Source organism: Cetorhinus maximus, chromosome 24 (genome assembly GCF_964194155.1).
Source record: "Cetorhinus maximus chromosome 24, sCetMax3.hap1.1, whole genome shotgun sequence".
Taxonomy (NCBI): domain Eukaryota; kingdom Metazoa; phylum Chordata; class Chondrichthyes; order Lamniformes; family Cetorhinidae; genus Cetorhinus; species Cetorhinus maximus.
In genome coordinates, this window is record NC_135902.1 from 54523002 (window position 1) to 54547140 (window position 24139).

Sequence of the window (24139 nt, forward strand, 5' to 3'; positions counted from 1 at the left end):
GGGCTGAATTACTGAGGTTGAAGGGGTGAATTACTGAGAGTGAAGGGGGTGAATTACTGAGGGTGAAGCGGGAAAATTACTGGGGGTGAAGGGGGTGAATTACTGAGGGTGAAGGGGATGAATTACTGAGGGTGAAGGGGATGAATTACTGAGGTTGAAGGGGGTGCATTACTGAGTGTGAAGGGGGTGAATTACTGAGGGTGAAGGGGGTGAATTAATGGGGGTGAAGAGGGTGAATTACTGGGGGTGAATGGGGTGAATTACTGAGGGTGAATTACTGGGGGTGAAGGGGGTGAAATACTGAGGGTGAAGGAGGTGAATCACTGGGGGTGAAGGGGTGAATTACTGGGGTGAAGTCGGTAAATTACTGGGGGTGAATTAAGGGCGTTAAGGGGGTGAATTACTGAGGGTGAAGGGGGTGAATTACTGAGGGGTGAAGGGGGTGAATTACTGGGGGTGAATTACTGAGCGTGAAGGGGGTGAATTACTGAGGGTGAAGGGGGTGAATTACTGGGGGTGTAGGGCGTTAATTAATGAGGGTGAAGGGGGTGAATCACCGGGGGTGAATTACTGAGGGTGAAGGGGGTGAATTAATGGGGGTGAATGGGGTGAATTACTGGGGTGGTCGGTAAATTACTGGGGGTGAATTAAGGGCGTTAAGGGGGTGAATTACTAGGGGTGAAGCGGGTGAATTACTGGGGGTGAAGGGGCTAAATTACTTGTGGTGAAGTGGATGAATTACTGAGGGTAAAGGGGGTAGATTACTGCGGTGAAGCGTGTGAATTACTGGGAGTGAAGGGGCAGAATTACTGAAGGTGAAAGGGGGTTAAAGGGGTGAAGAGGGGGTTCAGGTTATCGTTGAATATTTGTATTTGTCATATTTCGTCATAAAACCTCCAACATTAATGAGTGGCCATTTCCGGCGCCGCGCATTGTGGGAGCCGGTGGCGCACGGCATTATGGGAGCCGGCGCGCCGAGCATTGTGGGAGCCGCTGGCGCCGAGCATTGTGGGTGCGGGGGCGCCGGGCATTGTGGGATCGTGTTGGCCGCCGGCGCCATTTTGTGCAGCGCGGGCCCGGGTGAAGATGCTGTCGAACGCGCAGCTGCTGGATGAGCTGATGGGCCGGGACCGCAACCTGGCCCCGGACGAGAAGCGACAGAATGTTCGCTGGGATGATGAGAGCGTGAGTTCCGGGGCCTGGAGTCCGCTCGGGAAGGGGCGGGAGCCGCTCACTGACATCCCGCTGGGGCCTCGGGCTCAGGGCGCTGCAGCCTGCGGCCTATCAGAGCCCCGGTTTCCGGCAAGAAAGACCTTGGGGAAGCTCAGGGAGACCCCCGGTGGAAGAAAGGCATCGCATTGATGTCAGATTGAGGGAGGTCGCAGGAAATGCGGGGCAGCCTCCCGCTGCCCAGTAAATCCCCTTCAACCCGTTTCCTGTTCTGGCCCGGCCATCCTGCCCCTTACATCAAGTCTCTTTTTATCCCCCTTCCCCGCCCGTTTGCCCCCTTCCCCGCCCGTTTTCCCCCTTCCCCGCCCGTTTGCCCCCTTCTCTCTCCCCCACCTTGTTGGACCCACCCTATCACTGTTCTCTATCATCGTCACTCCCCCAGCACAGTGATCCTTGGTCTTGCTGTTGGTGAAAGGTGTCCCCTGTAGGTATTCAGCTCATTTCCCAATGTGCAGACCTTGTTCCCCTGAATGTCCTGCAGTTCATCAATCCCACCACAAGTCTAACCAGAGTAGGACACTAGTTGGTTTCTCATTGTGGAGCACTGTGACCTATTGACTGGTGGGAAGAATGCTGTGCCAGACCTCAGAATCACAAAATTGTTACGGTGCAGAAGGAGGCCATTTGGCCCATCGTGTCTGCACTGGCTTCAGGATCTATAGTGAATGAGACAAATCAATCACCCATCATTGCTCTGGTATATGGAGGTAGATTACCTCCTGGCTCGGACTCTGCCCCGCTGGCTCCACTTGTGCCAAACCTCTGGATGTGATAAGTGGCTTCACTGTTTCCCCACCAGAGCAATCAATGGATTGTGAGTGGTTAATCATTGATTAGTTTCCAGCCATGGATCTCCGTCAGCCTTGCTGTACTCAGCAATTTCCATTGGGAATTTCAGTAAAATCAGCTTCCTGATGGAGAATGCCCTCACTCATTCATAAAATTCATCTCTATGGATTCAGAAACTTCCTGATGGAGAATGCACTCACTGATTCATAAAATTCATCTCTATGGATTCAGAAACTTCAGTTTCAGTTCTGAATGAGATTTTCTGTGGGGAATATTGAATTATTTTGTTACTTTTTTTGCCAAGTAGAGCGACTGTTTTTTTCCAAACTTATGTAATCACTGTGAAACCCAAGAGAATTTAGTGTAAATCCACAAAAAAGAGTTGGGGACTTCAAGTTTGTTACTTTTCATTTAAACTGCTTTCAGTGGTGCCTCATCACATAAGAGAGCAGGTATGTGAGCACTGTTTATGTATATCTCTCGATGTCTTTTGGCGTCGGTGACCCACCTTGAAACTTGGACCAAGGAGTCTAGTACGTGCGTGAGTCAAAGGGTGTCATGAAACCCCACGTCACAATGAAAGTGAAGGTTCGGGCAGGTTGATCGAGGTGGGATTCTGTTGCCCCGCACAGCGGGTGCACCACCGGCCTGTCTCACCCACTCTGTTGGGGAGCAGGAGCATACATGATAGGACCCGAAAGATCTCTGTTAGGTTTCTTGGCAAAACCCATTTCAGTAAATAAGTCCCAATCACAAAAAAATGCCAGCAGCAAATTTGAAAGATCCCCAAGTCAGAACATTAAGTACTTCACTTTCGCTCTTTGTGTCACCATTGTGACTGACTTTCTCTTTAAAATTTCTGGTGCTCTTGTATTCTGCTTTTGTTCCTTCGGCTCAGTAATTGAGACGTTGACTGTCGAGCAATATAAGTATGTTAGCACAGAGCCGGTCGAAGTACTTGCAGATTCTCCCTCTTTCATCTCTATCTCCTGACCTTTATCTCATGAAGTGGGTGTGGCTGGAGGATATTAGTGTAATGTTGTAAAACTGAATGCCCTGTTATAATATGTCTCGTTAATTGAGGCTTTGAGCAATTTAAGAGGATGGTTGATTGTATGGTTTCAACTTAATTTATTCATGGAATGTGGGTGTTGCTGGCAAAGCCAGTGTTTATTGCCAATCCCTAACTGTCCCCAAGGCTATGGTGAGTCACTGCCTTGATCTGCTGCAGTCTGTTGTGGTGAAGGCGGTTTGTGGTGGTGGTAAGGAGGGAGTTCTGGAATTTTGACCCTGTGACGACACAGGAACAGCTGTATCATTCCAAGTCAGATGGTGCATCAGTTAGTGGGGAATTTGCAGCTGGTCTAGGAGGACCTTAGAAATAATTTATCTGATATTAGGACATGAGAAATTATCTGCCTGCTCCCTTTGTCTTGATGTAGTCTTTGTCTTCAGATACTTAATTTTAATTTAATCCTGAAAAGTGTGAGATGATGCATTTTGGGAGGACCAACAAGGCAAGGGAGTACACAATGATTGGTAGGACCCTAGGAAGCACAGAGAATCAGAGGGATCTTGGTGTGCACATCCATAGATCCTTGAAGGCAGCAGGACAGGTAGATAAGGTGGTTAATGAAGGCATATGGGTTTAGAATCATAGTGCAGAAGAGGCCCTTCGGCCCATCGAGTCTGCACCGACACGTGAGAAACACCTGACCTACCTACCTAATCCCGTTTACCAGCACTTGGCCCATTGCCTTGAATGTTATGATGTGCCAAGTGCTCATCCAGGTTCTTTTTAAAGGATGTGAGGCAACCCGCCTCCACCACCCTCCCAGGCAGTGCATTCCAGACTGTCACCACCCTCTGGGTAAAAAAGTTTTTCTTCACATCCCCCCTAAACCTCCTGCCCCTCACCTTGAACTTATGCTCCCTATCCACCCTGCCCATGCCCCTTATAATCTTGTACACCTCGATCAGGTCGCCCCTCAGTCTTCTCTGCTCCTACGAAAACAACCCAAATCTATCCAACCTCTCTTCATAACTTAAATGGCAGCATCCTGGTGAATCTTCTCTGCACCCCCTCCAGTGCAATCACTTCCTTCCTATAATGTGGCGACCAGAACTGCACACAGTACTCCAGCTGTGGCCTCACCAAGGTTCTATACAACTCCAACATGACCACCCTACTTTTGTAATCTGTGCCTCGATTGATAAAGGCAAGTGTCCCATATGCCTTTTTAACCACCCCACTAACATGCCCCTCTGCCTTCAGAGATCTATGGACACACAAGCCAAGGTCCCTTTGTTCCTCAGAACTTCCTAGTGCCATGCCGTTCATTGAATACTTCCTTGTCAAATTACTCCTTCCAAAGTGTATCACCTCACACTTCTCAGGGTTAAATTCCATCTGCCACTTATCTGCCCATTTGACCATCCTGTCTATATCTTCCTGTAGCCCAAGACACTCAACCTCAATGTTAACCACCCAGCCAATCTTTGTGTCATCTGCAAACTTACTAATCCTACCCCCCACATAGTCATCTGTGTGGTTTATATAAATGACAAATAATAGGGGACCGAGCACAGATCCCTGTGGTACGCCACTGGACACAGGCTTCCAGTCACTAAAACAGTCACTGTTATCACCCTCTGCATCCTACATCTAAGCCAATTTTGAATCCACGTTATCAAATTACCCTGTAAGCCATGTGCATTTGCCTTCTTTATAAGTCTCCCATGTGGGACTTTGTCAAAGGCTTTGCTGAAATCCATATAAACTGCACTACCCTCATCTACACACCTGGTCACCTCCTCAAAAAATTCAATCAAATTTGTTGGGCATGACCTCCCTCTGACAAAGCCATGCTGACTATCCCTGATCAAACCTTGCCTCTCCAAGTGGAGATACATACTCTCAGAAATTTCTCCAATAGTTTCCCTATCACTGACGTGAGACTCACTGGCCTGTAGTTCCCTGGCTTATCTCTACAACCCTTCTTAAATAGTGGAACTACATTAGCTGTTCCCCAGTCCTCTGGCATCTACCCCATGGCCAGAGAGGAATTAAAAATTTGGGTCAGAGCCCCTGCGATCTCCTCCCTTGCCTCCCTCAGCAGTCTGGGACACATCATCTGGACCTGGAGATTTGTCCACTTTTAAGCCTGCCAACACCTCCAATACCTTGTCACTCCCTATATCAATTTGCTTATGAACCTCACAGTCTCTCCCTGAGTTTGATACCTTCATTCTCTTGGGTGAAGACGGATGTGGAGTATTCATTCAACACTCTAGCGATATCCTCTGGCTCCACCCATAGATTGCCCCCTTGGTCCCTTATGGGCCCTACTCTTTCCCTGGTTATCCTCTTCCCATTGATATACTTTTAGAATATCTTGGGATTTTCCCTACTTTTACCAGCCAGAGCTTTCTCATATCCCCTCTTTATATTTGCCTTTATTAGTCGAGACATTGAATACAAGAGCAGGGTGGTTATGTTGGAGCTGTATAAAACGCTAGTTAGGCCACAGCTGGAGTACTTTGTGCAGTTCTGGTCGCCACACTATAGGAAGGATGTGATTGCACTGGAGAGGGTGCAGAGGAGATTCACCTGGGCTGGAGAGTTTCAGCTATGAAGAGAGACTGCATAGGCTGAGGTTGTTTTCCTTCGAGCAGAGAAGGCTGAGGGGGGACCTGATAGAGGTATACAAAATTATGAGGGGCATAGGTAGGAAGAAACTTTTCCCATTAGTGGAGGGGTCAATAACCAGGGGGCATAGATTTAAGGTAAGGGGCAGGAGATTGAGGCATTATGAGGAAATTTTTTTTTCACACAGAAGGTGGGGGGGCATCTGGAACTCACTGCCTGAGAGGGTGGTAGAGGTGGGAATCCTCAACATTTAAGAAGTATTTAGATGAACATTTGAAACACCCCCATAGCATGCAAGGCTATGGGCCAAGTGCTGGAAAATGGGATTAGAGTAGTTAGGGACTTGGTGGCCAGTGCAGACATGATGGGTCGAAGGGCCTCTTTCCATGCTATAAACTCTATGATGCTGTATGTCACAAGCTCTTCGAGAGGTGAATAAGAGGGGGCTCCTCCCTATTCAATCCTTCTCATCCTGTCCTGAAAGCACTGACCTTTGTGGTGTGGCAGGTAACCTCTAGCACTGTGCCAAGTAGCAGTGTGTGAATGCTTTTCTGATTAGTGACTCCCTTGGTTGAGCATTTTTCTGGTCCTAGCTTGTGTTTCCTGGAATAAGTAAATGTAATTTCCACCAGGAGCTGATTGAGCAATTGGAATAAGTTAGTCTGTGGGCACAGACCTTGATCACCCAGGACTACGGAGAGCTGGTTGGCTTGAAGACAGTATTGGATTTTTAAAAAATTCTTGGACACTTTAGCAACATTCATGGACTGTTGTGTGTTTTCTGAGCCGCTTTGGCTGCTGGAATGAAGAATAACCTGATGGGACTGATTTATTTGAAATGTATTTTGGGATGGGGAATAGTTTGTGAATGTTGTAAAAGAGAATCTGTTACTGAAATGTGTCTTGTATTTCCAGGTATGTAAATATTTCTTGTGTGGATTCTGTCCAGCCGAGTTATTCACTAATACACGCTCTGATCTGGGTAAGAATGCTTCATTTTTAGTGACTATTTCACAATCATCCTGTGGTTCAGTGTCTTATAGTTACACTGGGGAAATAATCATGTGTGACTTGCCTGTCATTTAAAACTTGCCAGGAACCTGGTGAGAAGTTGGTGAAGGTGCTGCAGTGGGGACCTGCCCCTGTAGTTAAAGCAGGGGCAACCCTTCCCATTGTCCTTGCTAGCTATCCTGTGATTCCTGATTGGTGTGTGTGGTGTTCTCTGAAGATGCAGTAAGGCTTGGCAGTGATTCCCACCCCCACACGGGAATAGTCTGCTGTAACCTGTGGTGCACCAGCATTTGGCGGGAGATGGTGAGGAGTTGCCAGTACCTATGGGCCTGTACCCCAGGAAAAGAGAGAAGGGAATCATTGAGTGAAGAGCTGATCCTAGTCAGAATCAGCACCTTCAGGAGAAAGTTTATAAAAATGATGCCGTTGTTGAGTAAGATGTACTCACTGATTCAGCTGCTGCTGTGACTGGGCAGCAGTTAATGTATGAATGTGGTCGGTGCCGACGGCTAATGGATTGCTGATCTTAAATGTGGATATCATTGTGCAGTGAGTGTTCAAAACCTGTGGCTTAATATTGTGACTTCTGTGAGAAAGATGAGGAGCTCCCTCTGGTTGTGTATGACATTATTGTATTAATTCTGTCAGGATACACAAAAGGTTAAAAAGCAGCTTCACTTTCACAGGAAAGAAATGTTTGTAATTTGACCGAATAATTGTAATCAGGAGTTTGTGAGGGTTTAGAAAGAAGAGTCAAGCATGTGGGGAATTGAGACAGAGTGCAAACGTCAGGAGAAGCAGAATTAGAGGCCAGGATATTTAGACCAGGAGCAGCAAACAATTCGGTCCCTGTTTATAGTCCCAGATTCTGTCCTTATTTTAGTTTTCATTATCACTACTTATTCTGCACATTTATAATGGAAATTTCTAATGTCATGCTATAATTACACCCTTATGAGGGTGGAGTAACCAGTTACAGAGGCTGCTACTTTCAGAAATACAGGTGTCATGGTAGAAATGAATAGGATGTCTGTGCAGGCCTGAGACTTGTGTGGTGTTGCAATATCGATAGATCCGTGCACCAGCCATTACCATTCTCTATTCACTCCAGCAGCTGAGATTAATTATTAAAAGATTTATGTCACACCAAGTTCTGTTCATCTATCACCCCGATGTTCGTTGTCCTACATTGGCAACATCTTGATTTTAAAATTCTCATCCTTCATCTCTCCATGGCCTACCCCTCACTATCTCTGTAATTTCCTCAAGCCCCACAACCCTCCAAGATATCTGCAGTCTAATTCTGGCCTCTTATGCGTCCCTGATGTTAATTGCTCCACCATTGGCAGCCATGTTTGTTGCTTACACCCAAGTTTTGGAATTCCCTCCCTACACTTCTCCATCTATTTTGCTCCTTAAGACCTAGCTCTTTGACCAAGCTTTTGGCCATCTGATCTGTTATCTCCCTATGTAGCTCGATGTCATATTTAGTTTTATAATGCTTCTATGAAGCGTCTTGTAATGTTTCATTATAGTAAAGGTGTTTTATAAGTATAAGTTGTATCATTCCTGTCCATTTGTTTTACCATGTTCTGTACAGCCTCAGACTAATCATACCAATTGAAAATAGGTTAAGGCTCAACATCGAACCAGTCAGCCAGTGAAAACTGAAGAGAGTTTGCTGTTTCATCATTGGGCACAAGAAATAAAGATTGATTTGTATTTATATAGCACCTTTCACAACTGGTGAAGTACAATTGAAGTGCAGTCAGCTAATTTGTGTACAACAAGACCTCACAGGCAGCATTGTGATAAATGACCAGAGTCTGCTTTAGTGTCAGTTTTAGGATAAATATTTGTCCAGGACACCCTGGAGATTGCCCCTGTCTTTGAATGGTTCTGTGGGATCTTTGACATCCACTCGAAAGGTTTAACATTTCTTCTGAAAGCACTCCTTCAGTGCTGCACTGGTTGTGCTGGCCTGTATAATAGGCTCAGGTATCAGGAGTGGGACTTGAACCCTTGACTATCTGTCTCCGGTGTGACTGCTACCCCCAAAGGCAGGACTAATGACTCAAATTTATCTTTGTATCTGTGCGAGGCATTCTCTCTCTCTCTCTCTCTCTCTCTCTCAGAGAATGAGGATTCACTTTAGAGCAAGCTGAACTTCAAAAGGTGACCAGGAGATGTGCAAAAGGAGCGCTGTCCTTGTAAGCCATGGCTGTTTCACTCTGCTTTGGGTTGGGGCAGGATGCTGAGTTTATCTGTGACAATGAGGAGCTCTGATTCTCTCTCACTGTGATTTAATCTTTCCAACTGTCTTTTCAAATCGAACTCTGGTGGCAATCCTCTCTTGTTCTGTGATTAGAGCAGTAGGAAGCATTATGTCTATGGACCTTTGCCTCCCTGGTTGAGTTAAGGAGACCTCTGTTATTTCAGACTGTGGCTGTCTGTTTAATTAAACCTGGTTATGAAGCTGGCCAATTGAAGTCTGGCTAATAACCAAAGATAGTATTGGAAGTGTTTCTTGTTCAATCCAATTAATAGCTGGACTGGAACAGAAACAGGAAATTTCAGTAACTCCCAGAAATAATGTAACTGGTCCCATTTCTCAGGTCATTCAGTTTAATGCTAGTATATCATCTTGGCTCATAGTTTGCCTGTAATAGAAAGAAACACTTGCATTTATATCACATTTTCCATGATCTCAGCGTTCCAAAGTGCTTTAGAACTAATGAAGAATTTTTAATGTGTAGTCACTGCTGTATTGTAGGAAACATGGCCATCAATTGCGCACAGCAAGTTCCCACAAGCAGTAATGTGGAAATGATCAGAGTCTCTTTCTAGTGCTGGTTGAAGGATAAGGGTTGACCAAGTCACTGTTGAGAACTTCGCTGATCGTCTAATCTTTTCATCTGAGAGAACAAACAGGGCCTTATTTAGTTCTGGTATTTGTTGCACATGTGGGATTATTAATGACAACCGACAAACAATAACCAAAGTCTCAGATCTGACAGATCAGTGATGACGTGCTTGGTGCACTCTCACATTGAGCTGTGTAAAGATTCGAGTTAAAAAGCTCCCTGCATGTGGAGAGTGTGGCCCAGTGATCGTGCACTGGTCTGCATTTAAATCTGTGGGGTTTGTGGAGTCATTAATCAATTGCTCATTTAACTTAGCAGATTTGGTCTCAGCATTACAAACAAGTCATGGGATACTGTAGGGAATAAAGATCAAGTGTGGTAGGAGCAGAGCTCCAGTAGCTTCATTCTCTGCATCACTGAAATTGCTGTTTGTTATTATCTGTCTGGTCTGTAGGTAACTTATAGATGAAAATTTATTACAGGACTCGACTGCAGTAATGTGGCTTTTTGTTTCACTCAAAGATTTTGGGAAGTAACACCATGCATGTGTTATGAGGACAGAGGTTGGACTCCAATCACCTCAGGACTGTAGAGCATTACAGTACAGGAAAGGGCCATTGAGCCAGGCCTTTGCTAAATTAATTCAGAATAATCCCACTGCCCTATTTTCACTATCATCTTATAATTGCCCTGCTTCAATTGTCTACACACTCTACCGTTAAGAGGGCCAGTGGACTCTCCCTCACATACACCTAATGGCAAAGCATATAAACTGTGTAAAGAAATTGTTCTGTCTTTTCTCCTCACTTGGGTTTTCATCACTGACTGTCCAACCAACCAGTCTTTTAAACATAACTTGTATTTGTGTAGCATCTTTAGTAAAATATTGCAAGGCGCTTCACAGGAGCAAGTAAAATCTGACCTCACTACGTGGAGATAATAAGAATTTGGTCAGAGGTAGGTTTGTGTTAAGCTTGATGATTAAATCTCCTCTTCATCACTACCCCAGTAGGAACATTCCCAGTCCCTTGGGTCGCCCCTTATAAATGTATTTTCCATCCATGCCATCTTTCTGGTGAATCTACACTTAACACTCTTCCTGACTGTGCACACAATCTTTAACTGACTGAGGCAAATGTTTTATATAAATTCATCATTGTTTCCTCACACTGAAACTCGTGCTCTTAAAACCAAATTGCTATTGACTTTTTTTGGCTTTCTCTACCTCAACTTGTGCTTCTAAGGAATTACGGTTTTGAAACACAATCTATGTTTGGAAGTGATGTTTGAGATAAAATATGGAGCCACAATCTGGACTTGATGGGTGTTGTGCTGAGTGACCTGTCATGGGACTTGGGGTGAAATGGGGGCTGCTCATTCATGGCAGATACCATTTGAGATGCTGATTTTTGTTTTTGCTCTTTTAGGTCCCTGTGAAAAGATTCATGATGACAACCTGCGGAAATAGTAAGTTTCTCGTTTTATAGTTTGTGTGACCTCTTCCAATGTTTGGAGCTGCCAAGTTACCTTTTCCATTTCCTCCCACAGTTATGAGAAGAGCTCTCGTTTTATGAAAGTGGGCTATGAGAAAGATTTCCTGCGTTACCTGCAAAACCTGATGGCGGATGTGGAGCGGCGGATCCGTCGAGGTCACGCTCGGTTGGCACTGTCCCAGAACACGACAACAGGAACGGCGGTAAGTGCCAGGGGCTGGGCATTGATTCTCTGAGAACAGCAGCTGAACCGTCCCAAATCCTAACCTTAAGCTCAGCGCGATTGTACAGGCCCACAGCTAAGGTTACTTGCTGGGAGTGTGTGCAATGTGGGTGATTTGTTGAAAGTGAATAACGGTGGGGGATTTGTGTTTAATGGGTGCGGGGAGGGGGGTGGGTGACGGGGAGGGGGTGGGTGCGGTGATGGGTGACGGGGAGGGGGTGGGTGTGGGGAGGGGGGGTGGGTGCAGTGATGGGTGGCAGGGAGGGGGGTGGGTGTAGTGATGGGTGCCAGGGGGTGGGGTGTGGGGAGGGGGGGTGGGTGTGGGTGGGTGGGGTGAGGGGGGGTGGGTGGGGGGAGGAGGGGAGGGGGGTGTTGGGTACGGGGAGGGGCGGTTGGGTGCGGGGGTGGGGGGGGGTGCGGGGAGGGGGCTGGGTGCGGGGTGGGGGAGGTGGGGAGGGGGGGATGGGGGGGGGTGGTTTGTTCTGGGGGGGTGTGTAATGTGAAGTTTGTGTTGGCTCGCTGCTGGATTAACAACAGCTGTTTGAGTTGCTCATTTTGTTTCTCTTCTACAGACTGGGGGGCCTGTGAGTAAGAACGAAGAGAAAGGTCAGGTTCTAACAGAGAAAATTGAAGAACTCCTGGAACAGGTAAGGGCTGAGGACATGTCTGCTTGGAAAGAGGGTAATTTTTAAGATTTCCGGAACTTTCTTCCTGATGTGTCAGTCGAGCTGTTTGGCAGGAAATTGAAGCAGACTTCCTATTGTAATTATCCCAGTCTGGGCAGTCCCAGGGATACTGGCTCTGATATCTGCCAATCACCAGTGCCACGCTGGCCCTGAAACTTGACACTGAATAAAGGGAGGAAGTTTTGGGCTGATTTTCCCATCAGACATTGGAAGGTGCCTTGCTGTGATGAAGCCATCGAGATCACAGAGGTTAAGAATAACTGGAAATTTAGTGTGGTCAATATGTGAGGCTGGGCTGAGGAGGTTTTCCCAATAGGTTGGGTGTGTTATTGAATCAGATTGTCCACGTGTGCCCACGCGTCCGCCTGTTCTGTGTGCGCATGCGTGCATCCGCTGTGACTCTGGATAACAAATCCCATTCCAGAGACTTGAATACAAAAATTCTGGCTGACACTCCAGTGCAGTACTGAGGGAGTGCTGCACTGTCAGAGGTGTTGGCTTTCAGATGAGGTATTAAAGCAAGGCTCTGCGTGCCCCCTCAGGTGGATGTAAAAGATCCCATGGCCACTACTTTGAGAAAGAGCTGGGGATTTCTCCTCAGTCATCTGACCAAAATTTATCCCTCAGTCAACATCGCAAGAACTGATTACCTGCTTATTATTGCACTGCTGTTTGTGGGATCTTGCTGTGTGCAAATTGGCTGCCACGTTTCCGACATTACAACAGTGACTATGCTTCAGAGCACTTCGTTGGCTGTAAAACACTTGAGGCATTCTGAGAAGATGAAAGGTGCTATAACAGTGCAACTTCTATTTTGTTTTCAGATTGAGGAACTGGGTTCTGAGGGGAAGGTGGAAGAGGCCCAGGGAATGATGAAACTTGTCGAACAACTGAAAGATGAGCGAGAGCAACTGCGGTCTGCCAGCTCGGTGAGTCTTAATAGGCTTTGACGTCTTTTCTTATTTCACGTGGTTAGAAGCGTCTATCTATATGTTTCTTTTAAATGATTCTGCAGACCATTGAGAGCTTTGCGGCCCAGGAGAAGCAGATGGAGGTGTGTGAAGTATGCGGTGCCTTCCTCATTGTGGGAGATGCGCAGTCCAGGGTTGATGACCATTTAATGGGGAAGCAGCACATGGGATACGCGAAGATCAAAGCAACAGTGGAGGAACTGAAGGTTAGTGCAGAGCTTATATGTCCCAGTGGCACTGAGCTCAGGTTAGACCCCGTCTGGAGTAACTACGTTCAGTTCTGGGCACTGCACCTCAGGAAGGATAAATTGGTCTTAGTAGGGACGCAGATTCACCTGAATAATAACAGGGCTAGAAGGATTTAACCATGAAGTTGCAGAGATTAGACTGCAAGGCCAGCATTTAATCCCCATCCTTGCCTTTGAGAAAGTTGTGGTGAACTTCCACTTTGATGGAGAAGGAATGGAGATATGGTTCCAAGTCAGGATGGTGTGTGGCTTGGAAGGAAACTTGCAGGTGGTGGTGTTCCCATGTATATGCTGCCCTTGTTTTTCTCAGTGGTAGAGACCACGGGTTTAGAAGGTGCTATTGAAGGAGGTTCGGTAGGTTGCTTAAGTGCATTGTGTAGATGGAACACACTGTTGCCACTGTGAAGGATTGAATGTCTAAGGTGGCGGATGCGCTGCCAATCAAGCGGGGCTGCTTTGTCCTGGATGATGTTGAGCTTCTTGAGTGTTGTGGGAGGTGCACTCATCCAGGCAAGTGGGGAGAATTCCATCACACTCCTGACTCGTGCCTTGTAGATGGTGGACAGGCTTTGGGGAGTCAGGAGGTGAGTTACTCACTGTAGGATTCCTAGCCTTTGACCTGCAGTTCAGTTTCTGGTCAATGGTAATTCCCAGGATGTTGATAGTGGGGGATTCAGTGATGGTAATGCCATTGAATGTCATGGGGCGATGGTTAGATTCTCTCTTGTTGGAGATGGTCATTGCCTGACATTTAAGTGGCAAATAACATTCACACCGCACATCAGCCCAAACCTGAATGTTGTCCTGGTCTTGCTGCGTATGGACATGGACTGCTTCAGTATCTGAGGAGTTGTAAATGAAATGAAGCATTGTGTGAGAGAAAAACAGAGTTAACGTTTCGAGTCCATGTGACTCTTCAGAGCTCTGAAGAAGAGTCACACAGACTCGACATGTTAATTCTGTTTTTCTCACCACAGATGCTATTAGACCTGCTGAGTTTTTCCAGCATTTTCTGTTTTTGTTTCAGGTTTCCAACGACCGCAGCATTTTGCTTTTATCTAAACAGTGAGACACAGGTCTGTGGCCCTGCGTATTTAGTGTTTTATTTCTGTCCAGGAGAAGGTTCGGAAGAAGACCGAAGAGCCAGAACGTGATGATAAATTAAAACGTGAGAGAGAAGAAAGGGAGCTGGAAAGAGAGCGAGAACGGGAGGAGCGAGAGAAGAAACGGCGGCGGGAAGAGGAAGAGAAGGAGCGGGAGCGAGAGGCACGGCGGAGGAGAAGCCACTCGCGGAGCCGGCATTCCCATTCCAGCCGGACGTCCGACAGGAGGCGAAGCAGGTCGCGAGAGCGCAGGCGGTCACGCAGTAAGGAACGGGAAAAGAAACGGAGCAGGTATGGAATTGTAGCCCTAGGGGACAGCTTAGAATAATAGAAAATTACAGTGAACAGAATTTGGCCCTTCAGCTCAATTGCTCCACACCATTGTTAATGGCCCCACAAACCCCCTCTCTCAATTCATCTCCTTGTGTTTTTACATAGTCTCCCCACAAATGCATTGATGATATTTGCCTCAGCCACTCCTTGTGGTATTGCATTCTATTGTAGCACTAACTGAAGTCCTCATAACTGAGTGATGGGAAGCTGTAGCCTGCGTTTCTCGCTTCCTGAAGGTGGTAGTTCACATGGTTGTGTGCCGCAGTTATTCTGCAGTGTCGTCTCCAAATGCCCTTGCTTGACATGTGAGTCTAAATAAGCAGCAAGTGCCTGTTGTTTAACCTTGGGTGCTATTGCATCCATTCTTGCCTCTGCTTGGCATTGCACTCATAAGCAGGAGCCATTGACCAACCAGGCTGTTTAGTGTTATCTTTATGGAGTGTCTGTGTGCCATGTAACTCCAGTTTTCAGCAGCTTGTATCCAGTCATGCAGTTACTGGTGAGCAGCGTTCCCTCTAAACAGCGTGCCTGCAAGGCCAGGCAAAGTCAATCAAGTACCACGCACATCCTGATGGTTAAATGCCCACGAGCAAAGAAAAGATAGACTCCCCATGACAGGAACTTAATGGTTGAGAGCCCGAAGCTATGTTAGCACTTGTCTTTCCTGTAGCCTGCTCACTGCCACCCTCCACAGCTCACCAAATCTAAGCTCTTCTCACTCTCCTGCATCCTTGCTCACAGCGATGGTTCTGGAGAGGGAAGCAGTGAGCGGGAGGCCTGGGGAAAAGAACGGTGAGCGGGAGGGAAGTTGAAAGAATTAAGGCTTTATGGGCCAGTTAATATCACTGATGTAATCATTCTATTACAGCTGGTTTTGTGGAATTCTAAAAGGAAGATTGATCCCAAAGACATTTGACACATTAAAAACACATGGGGCATTTCTAGGGAGTTTGTGAAAAGTTTTGGATTCCTAACTCAGATCTTCAAATTATAATGCAGAGGTTCTTGAGGTTATGGGACATTTTAAACTGTGTATACTTCCAAATGCTAGCTCTCTCCAATTCACTTTTGTATGCATTGAGAGAGAGTTTATTTAAAAATGATGAACTAGTATATTATTTCACAATTGTAATTTGTAATCGGTCTTATCTCCTCCGTGTTAATTTTTGTTGGATAATTGCTCCCTGTGAAACAGCTTGGAACATTTTACTGGTGCTATATAAATACAAGTTGCTGTTGTTTCATGTTGAGATTATTAGCTCTTGCTCCATTCTTGGATCAGTTTTATTGGTGCTGTTAGATCTGTTAAGTGTTGTATCGTTTTTCAAGTGTGTATTGCAATTTTGATTTTTAAAAGGGGTGAGGATTGCCGAAGCAGAGACCGGTCTGAGAGGAGCAGGGACCGATTGGAAAGGAAACACAGGTCCCGGAGTCGAGATCAGCGCAGGTCACGAAGTCGGGACGTCAGGTCACACAAGCACAGAAGCAGGAGCAGGGAAAAAGAGAGGAGGTCAAAGGACAAAGGTACAGAGATGTGGGATCTGCTTGGCTGTGCTTTTTTTCAGTGTTATATATACAACAGCTTCTTGGCAGCTTCAGTGATTTCTCACACTCGTATTGCCTGAGCCTTCTCTCTCTGCATGGAGCCTGTTATGTTGAGGTGTTTTGTGCTGCTACAGAGCTGGAGCTGTTGTTTACAAACTAAATCTGCAGCAGCAGTGTTTCCACACACATTACTGAATAACCCAGGCTGTGTGAGAATGACCTGTGTATCTGGCAGACTCCTAGTCCCAACCGTGGTCTCTACTGGGACTGACAATCTTGGTGCCTCCTCCTTCCCACATTAAATATCAAAGCTGCTTAGGCCTGATATGACAATAGCCCCCCTCTTACCAAAGACGGGCATACTCTGGCCGACTGGCCTGCGAGCTTGTTCATGCCACCAAATACTTACCCCAATTCCCTAGTTACACTAAAAGGCAATGATTGGCAAATGGGAAACTCACCGTGGTAATATCGACTGGTGAATCAATGTGCTGTGAAATGACCATTTTTTTCACAATTAACATTGACTCCTGAAAGAGGCCTTGAGGAAGTCTGAATCATTCTGAAGCTGTTAACCTTCACTGCAATACAGAACCTTTCCAGCAGCTGCTGCAGCTCTGTTGTTCTCTAATGACTGAGTTCAGTACTAAATATGGGGCGCTGTCTGCCATTTGCTCTGCATCTCTCAATCATTCATCCTGGCACTTTGGCAACTGAAAGTTGCCCAGTTAAGCTTTCTGGCAGAACGAGAGTATATCAGACAAAGACTTTGTTGAGCTGAGCTGAGCTGCGATGCTTCCCAAGAGAGAACAGCCTGCATCCTCCAAGGTCACTGTTGATGAAGGAGAACTGATATCTGTGGAGCACATTCCTCAGCAGAACAAGAGGAAACTGGAGGAAAACTCCTAAAATACTCTCAAAGGAGAGTTATTCAAACAGGTGGCTGAAGCTGTAACTTTGTCAAGTCACAGCCTAGAGTAATTGTGGTTTAAAAGCTGAGACATAAAATCATAGACTGATACAGCAAAAAATGATGCCAGTCATTCCATTGTGCCTTTGTTGGCTCTGACAGATTTATCCCATCAGTCCCACTCCTCCTGCTTTCCCCACAGCCCTGCAAACTACTTCCCTTCAAGTATTTACCAGTTCTCTTTTGAAAGCTATGATTGAATTTGCTTCCACCGCCCTTTCAGGCACCACGTTCCAGATCACAACTCAGATGTGTAAAAAAAATCGTTTTCCTCATCTGTCTGGTTCTTTTGCCAATTACCTTGAATCTGTGTCTTCTGGTTACTGAGCCTCCTGCCACCTCTGCTTCACCTTTATCTATTCTAAGGCGAACAGTCCCATCTTCTCCAGTCAGTCTGTGTTGACACTTCTCTGTATTGCAGAAAGGAGAGACTCTGATGAAATGATGAAAAGCAGTCGGAAGCCCAGTCAGACAGACAGAGTGAGTGCAGAGGCTCGGGCAGATCCCATGGAGGTGGACACCACTAAAAGCGAGGTCAATGGGAGAGACGAAGACCTAAAATCTGAAGGTGACACTCAGTCCAATTAAAACTGATCTGATTTGACCTCAGATCAGACCAAGGTAAGTGTGGCTTTTGCATTCCTCGGTTAGGGTTTGCCCTTTGTTTTTGTTTGGTTCGCTTTAGCAGTGCAGTGTAAGTATTGCAACAGAGAAGATGGCGACCTACAAAAGCACGCGAAGGTATACTTATAAAACGGCGAGCGAGGACGACAGACTAGTCTTGACAGTAAGAGAGACAAAATATGCATCTGGGAGACACTAGGTACTTTACTTTACCTCTGCATATTATATATAATGTACTGAAACCTGGTCCTCATTTCTGTTCCTTTGTGGATCTAGTGAATGGCAATGAATGGGTTTGTGTTTTAAAAGTAACTTTAAGAAAACTGTGAATTTTTGGGGAATTGATTGGACTGTGTGGGGTTGGTTGGTTGTTGTGAACTGTTATCAGTTGATAAGTTTAGAATTCATTAACTAGGTGGAGAATGGTTTTTCCTGTTTCTGTGACTGCATCTAAGGCATATTTGAAAGATTTTTTTTAGTTTTAACAAATCTCTGTTAATGTCACGGATGTTGTAGATTTTTTGTTTTTTTTTTTTGTTTTTTTTTTAAAAAACTGCCTTGCACTCTAATGGAGTCTTTCTGTAACTCGAGCCAGTAGCTTGGATTGATGGAAGTGTAGGGTTTATGACTAAGTGAACCTGAGAACCATATCTCACACTGCGCTGGTCTTGTGAGCCGCCCATGAAAGCAAATTAAAAATCAAGGAATCAGTGAATGAATTGCAGGTACTCATGCCAGGTACACTCCTTTCTCTACACACCTCCGTGTTTGAATGCTTTTGCCTGTTTTTTAAAAATAAATCTTTATCTTTTTTAAAGCTTGCTATTTCATATTGTATTTGCTGATCATGTTTAACACAGGATTTAAATATTCGTTTCCTGTCACCGTAATTTTTATTTTGAAATTGTGGAATTGTTTCTGTGCAGATGTGTTACAGAATTCTCTTCAAACTACAGGGGATGGAAGGGAATTTTCAAGAATTAACTTTACTTTTCACATAAATTTAAAACAAACCAAAAGCTGTAGCAGCCTCCTGTTTCCGTGCAGTACATTACAGGCCCTAGCACAGAGGTACGACTTGCGAGTTCTTTGCCCCTCCGTCCTCCTTCCTTGCCCTCCCATCCCATGTCCAGTGAGCTCTTGACCGATGGTACCCAGCCATGGCTGATGAAATTGTTTTTGTTAATTATTAAATTTAAAAAAAAAGATTTAAATGACAGTGACTTTGGTTACAACTGAGAAAAGGAAATTGTCAATATTAATTCTTTGCTTGTGACCAGCTTCTCCCTGATGGTGGGTCAACTAAAGTTTATTGTAAATCTGAGGCTTTTGAAGTAGCAGCTTGAAAATGTGAACATTGTAATTCACCAGGTGTTTATAGCACACATGCATAGTTACAGGTCAGTACCCCACCCTACCAGGTGAGTCTACTAACAGCCCTGGTTACTGTCGAACACAGCACCCTCTCTATATCCATTTGATCTAGTGGAAGTGCTTTAACCTGTTTGATCTCATCCTTCTCCAATACCAACTCTACCTGCCATTACACCCTCCAGTTAATAAGTGAGCCCAGTGTCCTGGTTTCATTAGTCTTCCTGGTAACCCTGTTACAGCTGTTGAGCCCCCTCCATAAAGAAATATTTCTTGCCACCTATCTAACTCGCTACCCAGGCCCCCTCCTCTATCTGATAATGTTGCACATTGACTTTCTCTGTCTCGTAGAGTATCTTCACCGGTTTTGCAGTTCTTCAGTTTAAAAAAAAGCTGCTGATCCCCAGCCTATGAATTCCGTTCTCTCTCTGGGCTTTTTCTTTCTTGCACTGCACTCGCCTATACAGGGACAGAGAGATCTGGGGTATATATGTGAAAAATCTTTGAAGGTGGTAGGGCGGCCAGAGAAGGTGGTTAAAAAGGACCTTGAGCTTTATAAATAGGCGGATAGAATACAAAAGAAAGGGGGTTATGGTGAACCTTAATGACACACAGGTCTGGCCCCAACTCGAATATTGTGTCCAATTCTGGGCAGCTTACTTAAAGGAAGTGAAGATGTTAGAGAGGTTGCAGAAAAGATTCACTAGAATGGTTCCAGGGTTGAGGGTATGGTGGATAGATTGGAGAAGCTGGGTTTGTTCTCCATAAAGAGAAACTTGAGCAGATTTGATAGAGGTGTTCAAAATCATGAAGGGTCCAGACAGTAGATAAATACTTGGAGAAAAAAGAATTGCAGGACCATGGGGAAATGGTGCAGCAGTTACACTAGCTAGATTGCAGTTTCAGAGAGCTGACCTGGACTCAATGGATCGAATGGCCTCCTGTGCTGTAACCATTCTATGTACATTACCCCTAGGCAGCACACGCTGTACGTGTGGCGACATTGCAGCACTGTGCTGCTTCGCAATGACTGCAGAGGGACTCCAGCTCAATCCCTTGAACAAAGATCAGCCTTTATAGGAGACCTGCAGGAAAGTGCAAGTTGTAGCAGTAAAGCTCGCCTATAATGCTCAGCATAATTCATCAATGAATCATGAGCTCTAATCTAACTTTTGGGATTCCTGCACCACCCTGTTAAAAATAGACAGTTAGCCTGTGATATCAGTGATAACGTCACCAAGCTGAGTCACAAATTTCTCTCCTCCCTCCTCTGTCTTTCCTCCTGCATGTCTGTTTAGACCCACCCACTCACTCATGTACGTCATCTTCAAGCTCTTTAACTGCCTAGGAACATTCTGTTTTCAGAACACTAGCAATGCAAGTTGTTGTTTAGCCTCTACTCCTTTTGTGTTGATATTAAAAGTTGATTCAGAGCTAGCCTCTCATCCTCCTGAGCACAGCCTTAACTCGGCGTTAGAGCCAGCTAGCCCCACTCTGGCTGGGCGTTAGAGCCAGCTAGCCCCACTCTGGCTGGGCGTTAGAGCCAGCTAGCCCCACTCTGGCTGGGCGTTAGGGTCAGCTAGCCCCACTCTGGCTGGGCGTTAGGGCCAGCTAGCCCCACTCTGGCTGGGCGTTAGGGCCAGCTAGCCCCACTCTGGCTGGGCGTTAGGGCCAGCTAGCCCCACTCTGGCTGGGCGTTAGGGCCAGCTAGCCCCACTCTGGCTGGGCGTTAGGGCCAGCTAGCCCCACTCTGGCTGGGCGTTAGAGCCAGCTAGCCCCACTCTGGCTGGGCGTTAGAACCAGCTAGCCCCACTCTGGCTGGGCGTTAGAGCCAGCTAGCCCCACTCTGGCTGGGCGTTAGAGCCAGCTAGCCCCACTCTGGCTGGGCGTTAGAGCCAGCTAGCCCCACTCTGGCTGGGCGTTAGAGCCAGCTAGCCCCACTCTGGCTGGGCGTTAGAGCCAGCTAGCCCCACTCTGGCTGGGCGTTAGAGCCAGCTAGCCCCACTCTGGCTGGGCGTTAGAGCCAGCTAGCCCCACTCTGGCTGGGCGTTAGAGCCAGCTAGCCCCACTCTGGCTGGGCGTTAGAGCCAGCTAGCCCCACTCTGGCTGGGCGTTAGAGCCAGCTAGCCCCACTCTGGCTGGGCGTTAGAGCCAGCTAGCCCCACTCTGGCTGGGCGTTAGAGCCAGCTAGCCCCACTCTGGCTGGGCGTTAGAGCCAGCTAGCCCCACTCTGGCTGGGCGTTAGAGCCAGCTAGCCCCACTCTGGCTGGGCGTTAGAGCCAGCTAGCCCCACTCTGGCTGGGCGTTAGAGCCAGCTAGCCCCACTCTGGCTGGGCGTTAGAGCCAGCTAGCCCCACTCTGGCTGGGCGTTAGAGCCAGCTAGCCCCACTCTGGCTGGGCGTTAGAGCCAGCTAGCCCCACTCTGGCTGGGCGTTAGAGCCAGCTAGCCCCACTCTGGCTGGGCGTTAGAGCCAGCTAGCCCCACTCTGGCTGGGCGTTAGAGCCAGCTAGCCCCACTCTGGCTGGGCGTTAGAGCCAGCTAGCCCCACTCTGGCCCAGAGCGCACACTCCTGTTTTGTTGGAAGCAAAGCAGTGACTGTTAATCATTGGGACATCCTGAGCTTGTATCGGGCAGGTGACCATAATTGTGATTTCACAGGTGATTCTCATTTTAATGATAAATTTGATTATAAATAATTTGGGAAAGTGGAATTATCCTTTGTGATTTTTCTTTTGAGAGATGGACCCAGTAACTCCTGCAGATTCCCCAATGCGGACAGCACTCTGAACAGATATTTAACAAGTTACAGGGGAGAGAGGAAAGTTCTTGTAATAATCAATTAATAAATATGGTTTTCTTTACCGTTCAGCAGGAACAGTTCAGTTGGATTGATAAAGGGGTTTGAGGCTTTCAATGATGTCAATGGGACATAGGGAAATGAATTGCTCCTTTAAAATGGAGGAATCAGCAAGTGTTTAGGGCGGGGAATCCATGATCGAAATTGAATCCAGGGAAGGTGGGTGGAACCCATAATGTCTTTGAATTCTGGCTTGATGGACCAAGCGACTGTTTCTCACTCCACACTTCTTAATTCGCATGTTGACTTCATGTATCCACAAGGGATAGTGTTTAGTAGTTGTAAACGAGTGAAGCATTCTTTAAAGCGAAAATTAAACTAAGGCTGCTGAAGAAGTTGCAATTAAGCATTAACTAGTTTGCTCAAGGCAACAGTGCACATCAAGGAGAGCTTTCCAGTAAAGAATTAATATTGACCAACTGGAAGGTAAAATGTTTTTATAAAATGTAAAGTCACTGCCCTTGACCCTTTTTATGTTGTGTGATAAATCGGTTGACAACTCTGTATGCTGTCTGTCATTACAGATGGGGAGATTACAGTAAATCACTACTTAAGGATACAGTAGAGGTGGGCTGTTTACACTCTGAGAAAGGGTTTCCTTTTCTAGGTTAGAGCTGTAGCCAGTCGTTAGCAGAAACCCCAGAAGACAAGTGCTCTCTGTAGGGCAGTAGGAAGTCTCCAAGAGGTACTTTCCTTTTGCCTTTTTCTTAAAAAGAAAATAAATGGCTGTGTATGTAATGGTGAGCAAGTTTTGTGCATTCATTTACACTGATACTAATTGCATGTTGTCGAATGTTTAATTTCTATAGGCATGGCCATTTTGAAGATGTCAAGGAATCCCAGTGAAGATTTGACTGCCCAACCTGAAGTCTCTGCCCAGTTAAAACAAGGTGAAAGAAAACTGTAGTGGTGTAGGGAGAGGGAGAGAGAGTGAGAGGAATTGTAATTTTTAAGCAAAAAAAAATACAAATTCATTTCAGGACTTTTATGTATGATTAGCTGCCCAGAGGAGTTCCCATTTCTTGTGCTTGCAATACTCTTTTTCACTAACAGTGAACTCGAGTCCTGTTTTTTTCACAAGTGTGTCAGACTAAAGTGAGCAGTGCCCGAACCATGTGACCTGCAAATGTGTACCCGAAGGTTTTCCTTGACGTTTAAATTTCGTAGCAAACTGCTATCTGTAAATACACAGGCCGCTAAGTTGTATAGAGCTGTTTTGATTAAGAGGCTGATTTTTACCATTGCTCCTGTGGCCACAATCTTTTTTTTTGGTTTTTGTAGTGCTAGGCTGCCTGCCTCTTTCTTGGTTTCCCATCCAGCCGCGAGGACAAGTGTTGAGAATTTTTCCCTGCCCTGCTGTTCCTGTATTTTGAAAATGGTTGCTGTAATTTGCAAATTTTAGTGTTGAGTATGAATAAATCTTTTTTTCAGTAAATTTTCCACTATGCCTTGTATTTAATTTATTTTTTGGTTCAAGCATTTTCAAGTGCAGGGGAGGGACTCTGGGCTCTGCTCTACAGCATGTCAATACTTCTCTGACTGACTGTTGGGCTACAGCACTCCTCCCCTTTCTCCCCTAATGTGTTCAACCCAGCTGTAGAGATGGAGCCTCCATGCTGCAGCCTGGCTGACAAGCAATGCATTGGATCCAGAAGGTTGTAGGTTTAAGACCCATGCTGGAGCCTTGAGCAGATAATAAAGGCTGCTGCTGGGTGGTACTGGGGAATGCTGATGTATGCAGATCTGTTGAATTGCTGATGAGGCATTAAACCAACGCCCTATCTGCCCTCTGGATGTATAAGTACCAATGGCACTATTTTGGAAGAAGAGTTGAGTATTCTCCCCAGTGCCCTGACCATTATTTATTCCTCATCATCACTGAACCAGATTATTTGGTCATTTATTTAATTGTTGTTTATGGATCCTTGCTGTGTAGAATTTGGTTGCCTGTTTTAATAGTGACTACTTCATTGGCTGCAAAGTACTTTAGGACTTTAAGGTTGTCAAAGGTGCTATATAAATGCAAGTTCTTGTGTGCTGAGGTATTGCCCACTTAACTAGTTGAGTCCTGGTGAGAGAGAGGATCTGTGACCAAACAATTCTAGGAGTGAACTGGCCTGTTTCTCAATTTTTACCAAATTGCTGCTGGTAGGTTAAGGACCTCTGCTTGA

General features: G+C 46.0%; 1 protein-coding gene across 4 annotated transcripts; it reads left to right on the plus strand.

The window, feature by feature from the left end:
- The first annotated feature begins 1014 nt into the window (after positions 1-1014).
- luc7l3 (LUC7-like 3 pre-mRNA splicing factor) lies at positions 1015-23403 on the plus strand. 4 transcript variants are annotated; one of them, XR_013573343.1, is made up of 12 exons: positions 1015-1185; positions 6584-6650; positions 10971-11010; positions 11092-11239; positions 11832-11906; positions 12770-12874; positions 12961-13122; positions 14284-14558; positions 15958-16124; positions 17537-17736; positions 22778-22858; positions 23250-23403. XR_013573343.1 is itself a non-coding variant. In XM_078529105.1 (11 exons), the coding sequence occupies exons 1-10, from the start codon at positions 1087-1089 to the stop codon at positions 17701-17703; spliced, it is 1305 nt and encodes a 434-aa protein (XP_078385231.1). In that variant the 5' UTR covers positions 1015-1086; the 3' UTR covers positions 17704-17736; positions 22778-23403. The 4 variants fall into 4 exon arrangements, 2 of the variants coding, with proteins under 2 accessions (XP_078385231.1, XP_078385230.1); XR_013573342.1 differs by having other exon boundaries at positions 1017-1185; positions 14281-14558; XM_078529105.1 differs by having other exon boundaries at positions 22778-23403.
- Positions 23404-24139: the final 736 nt, after the last annotated feature.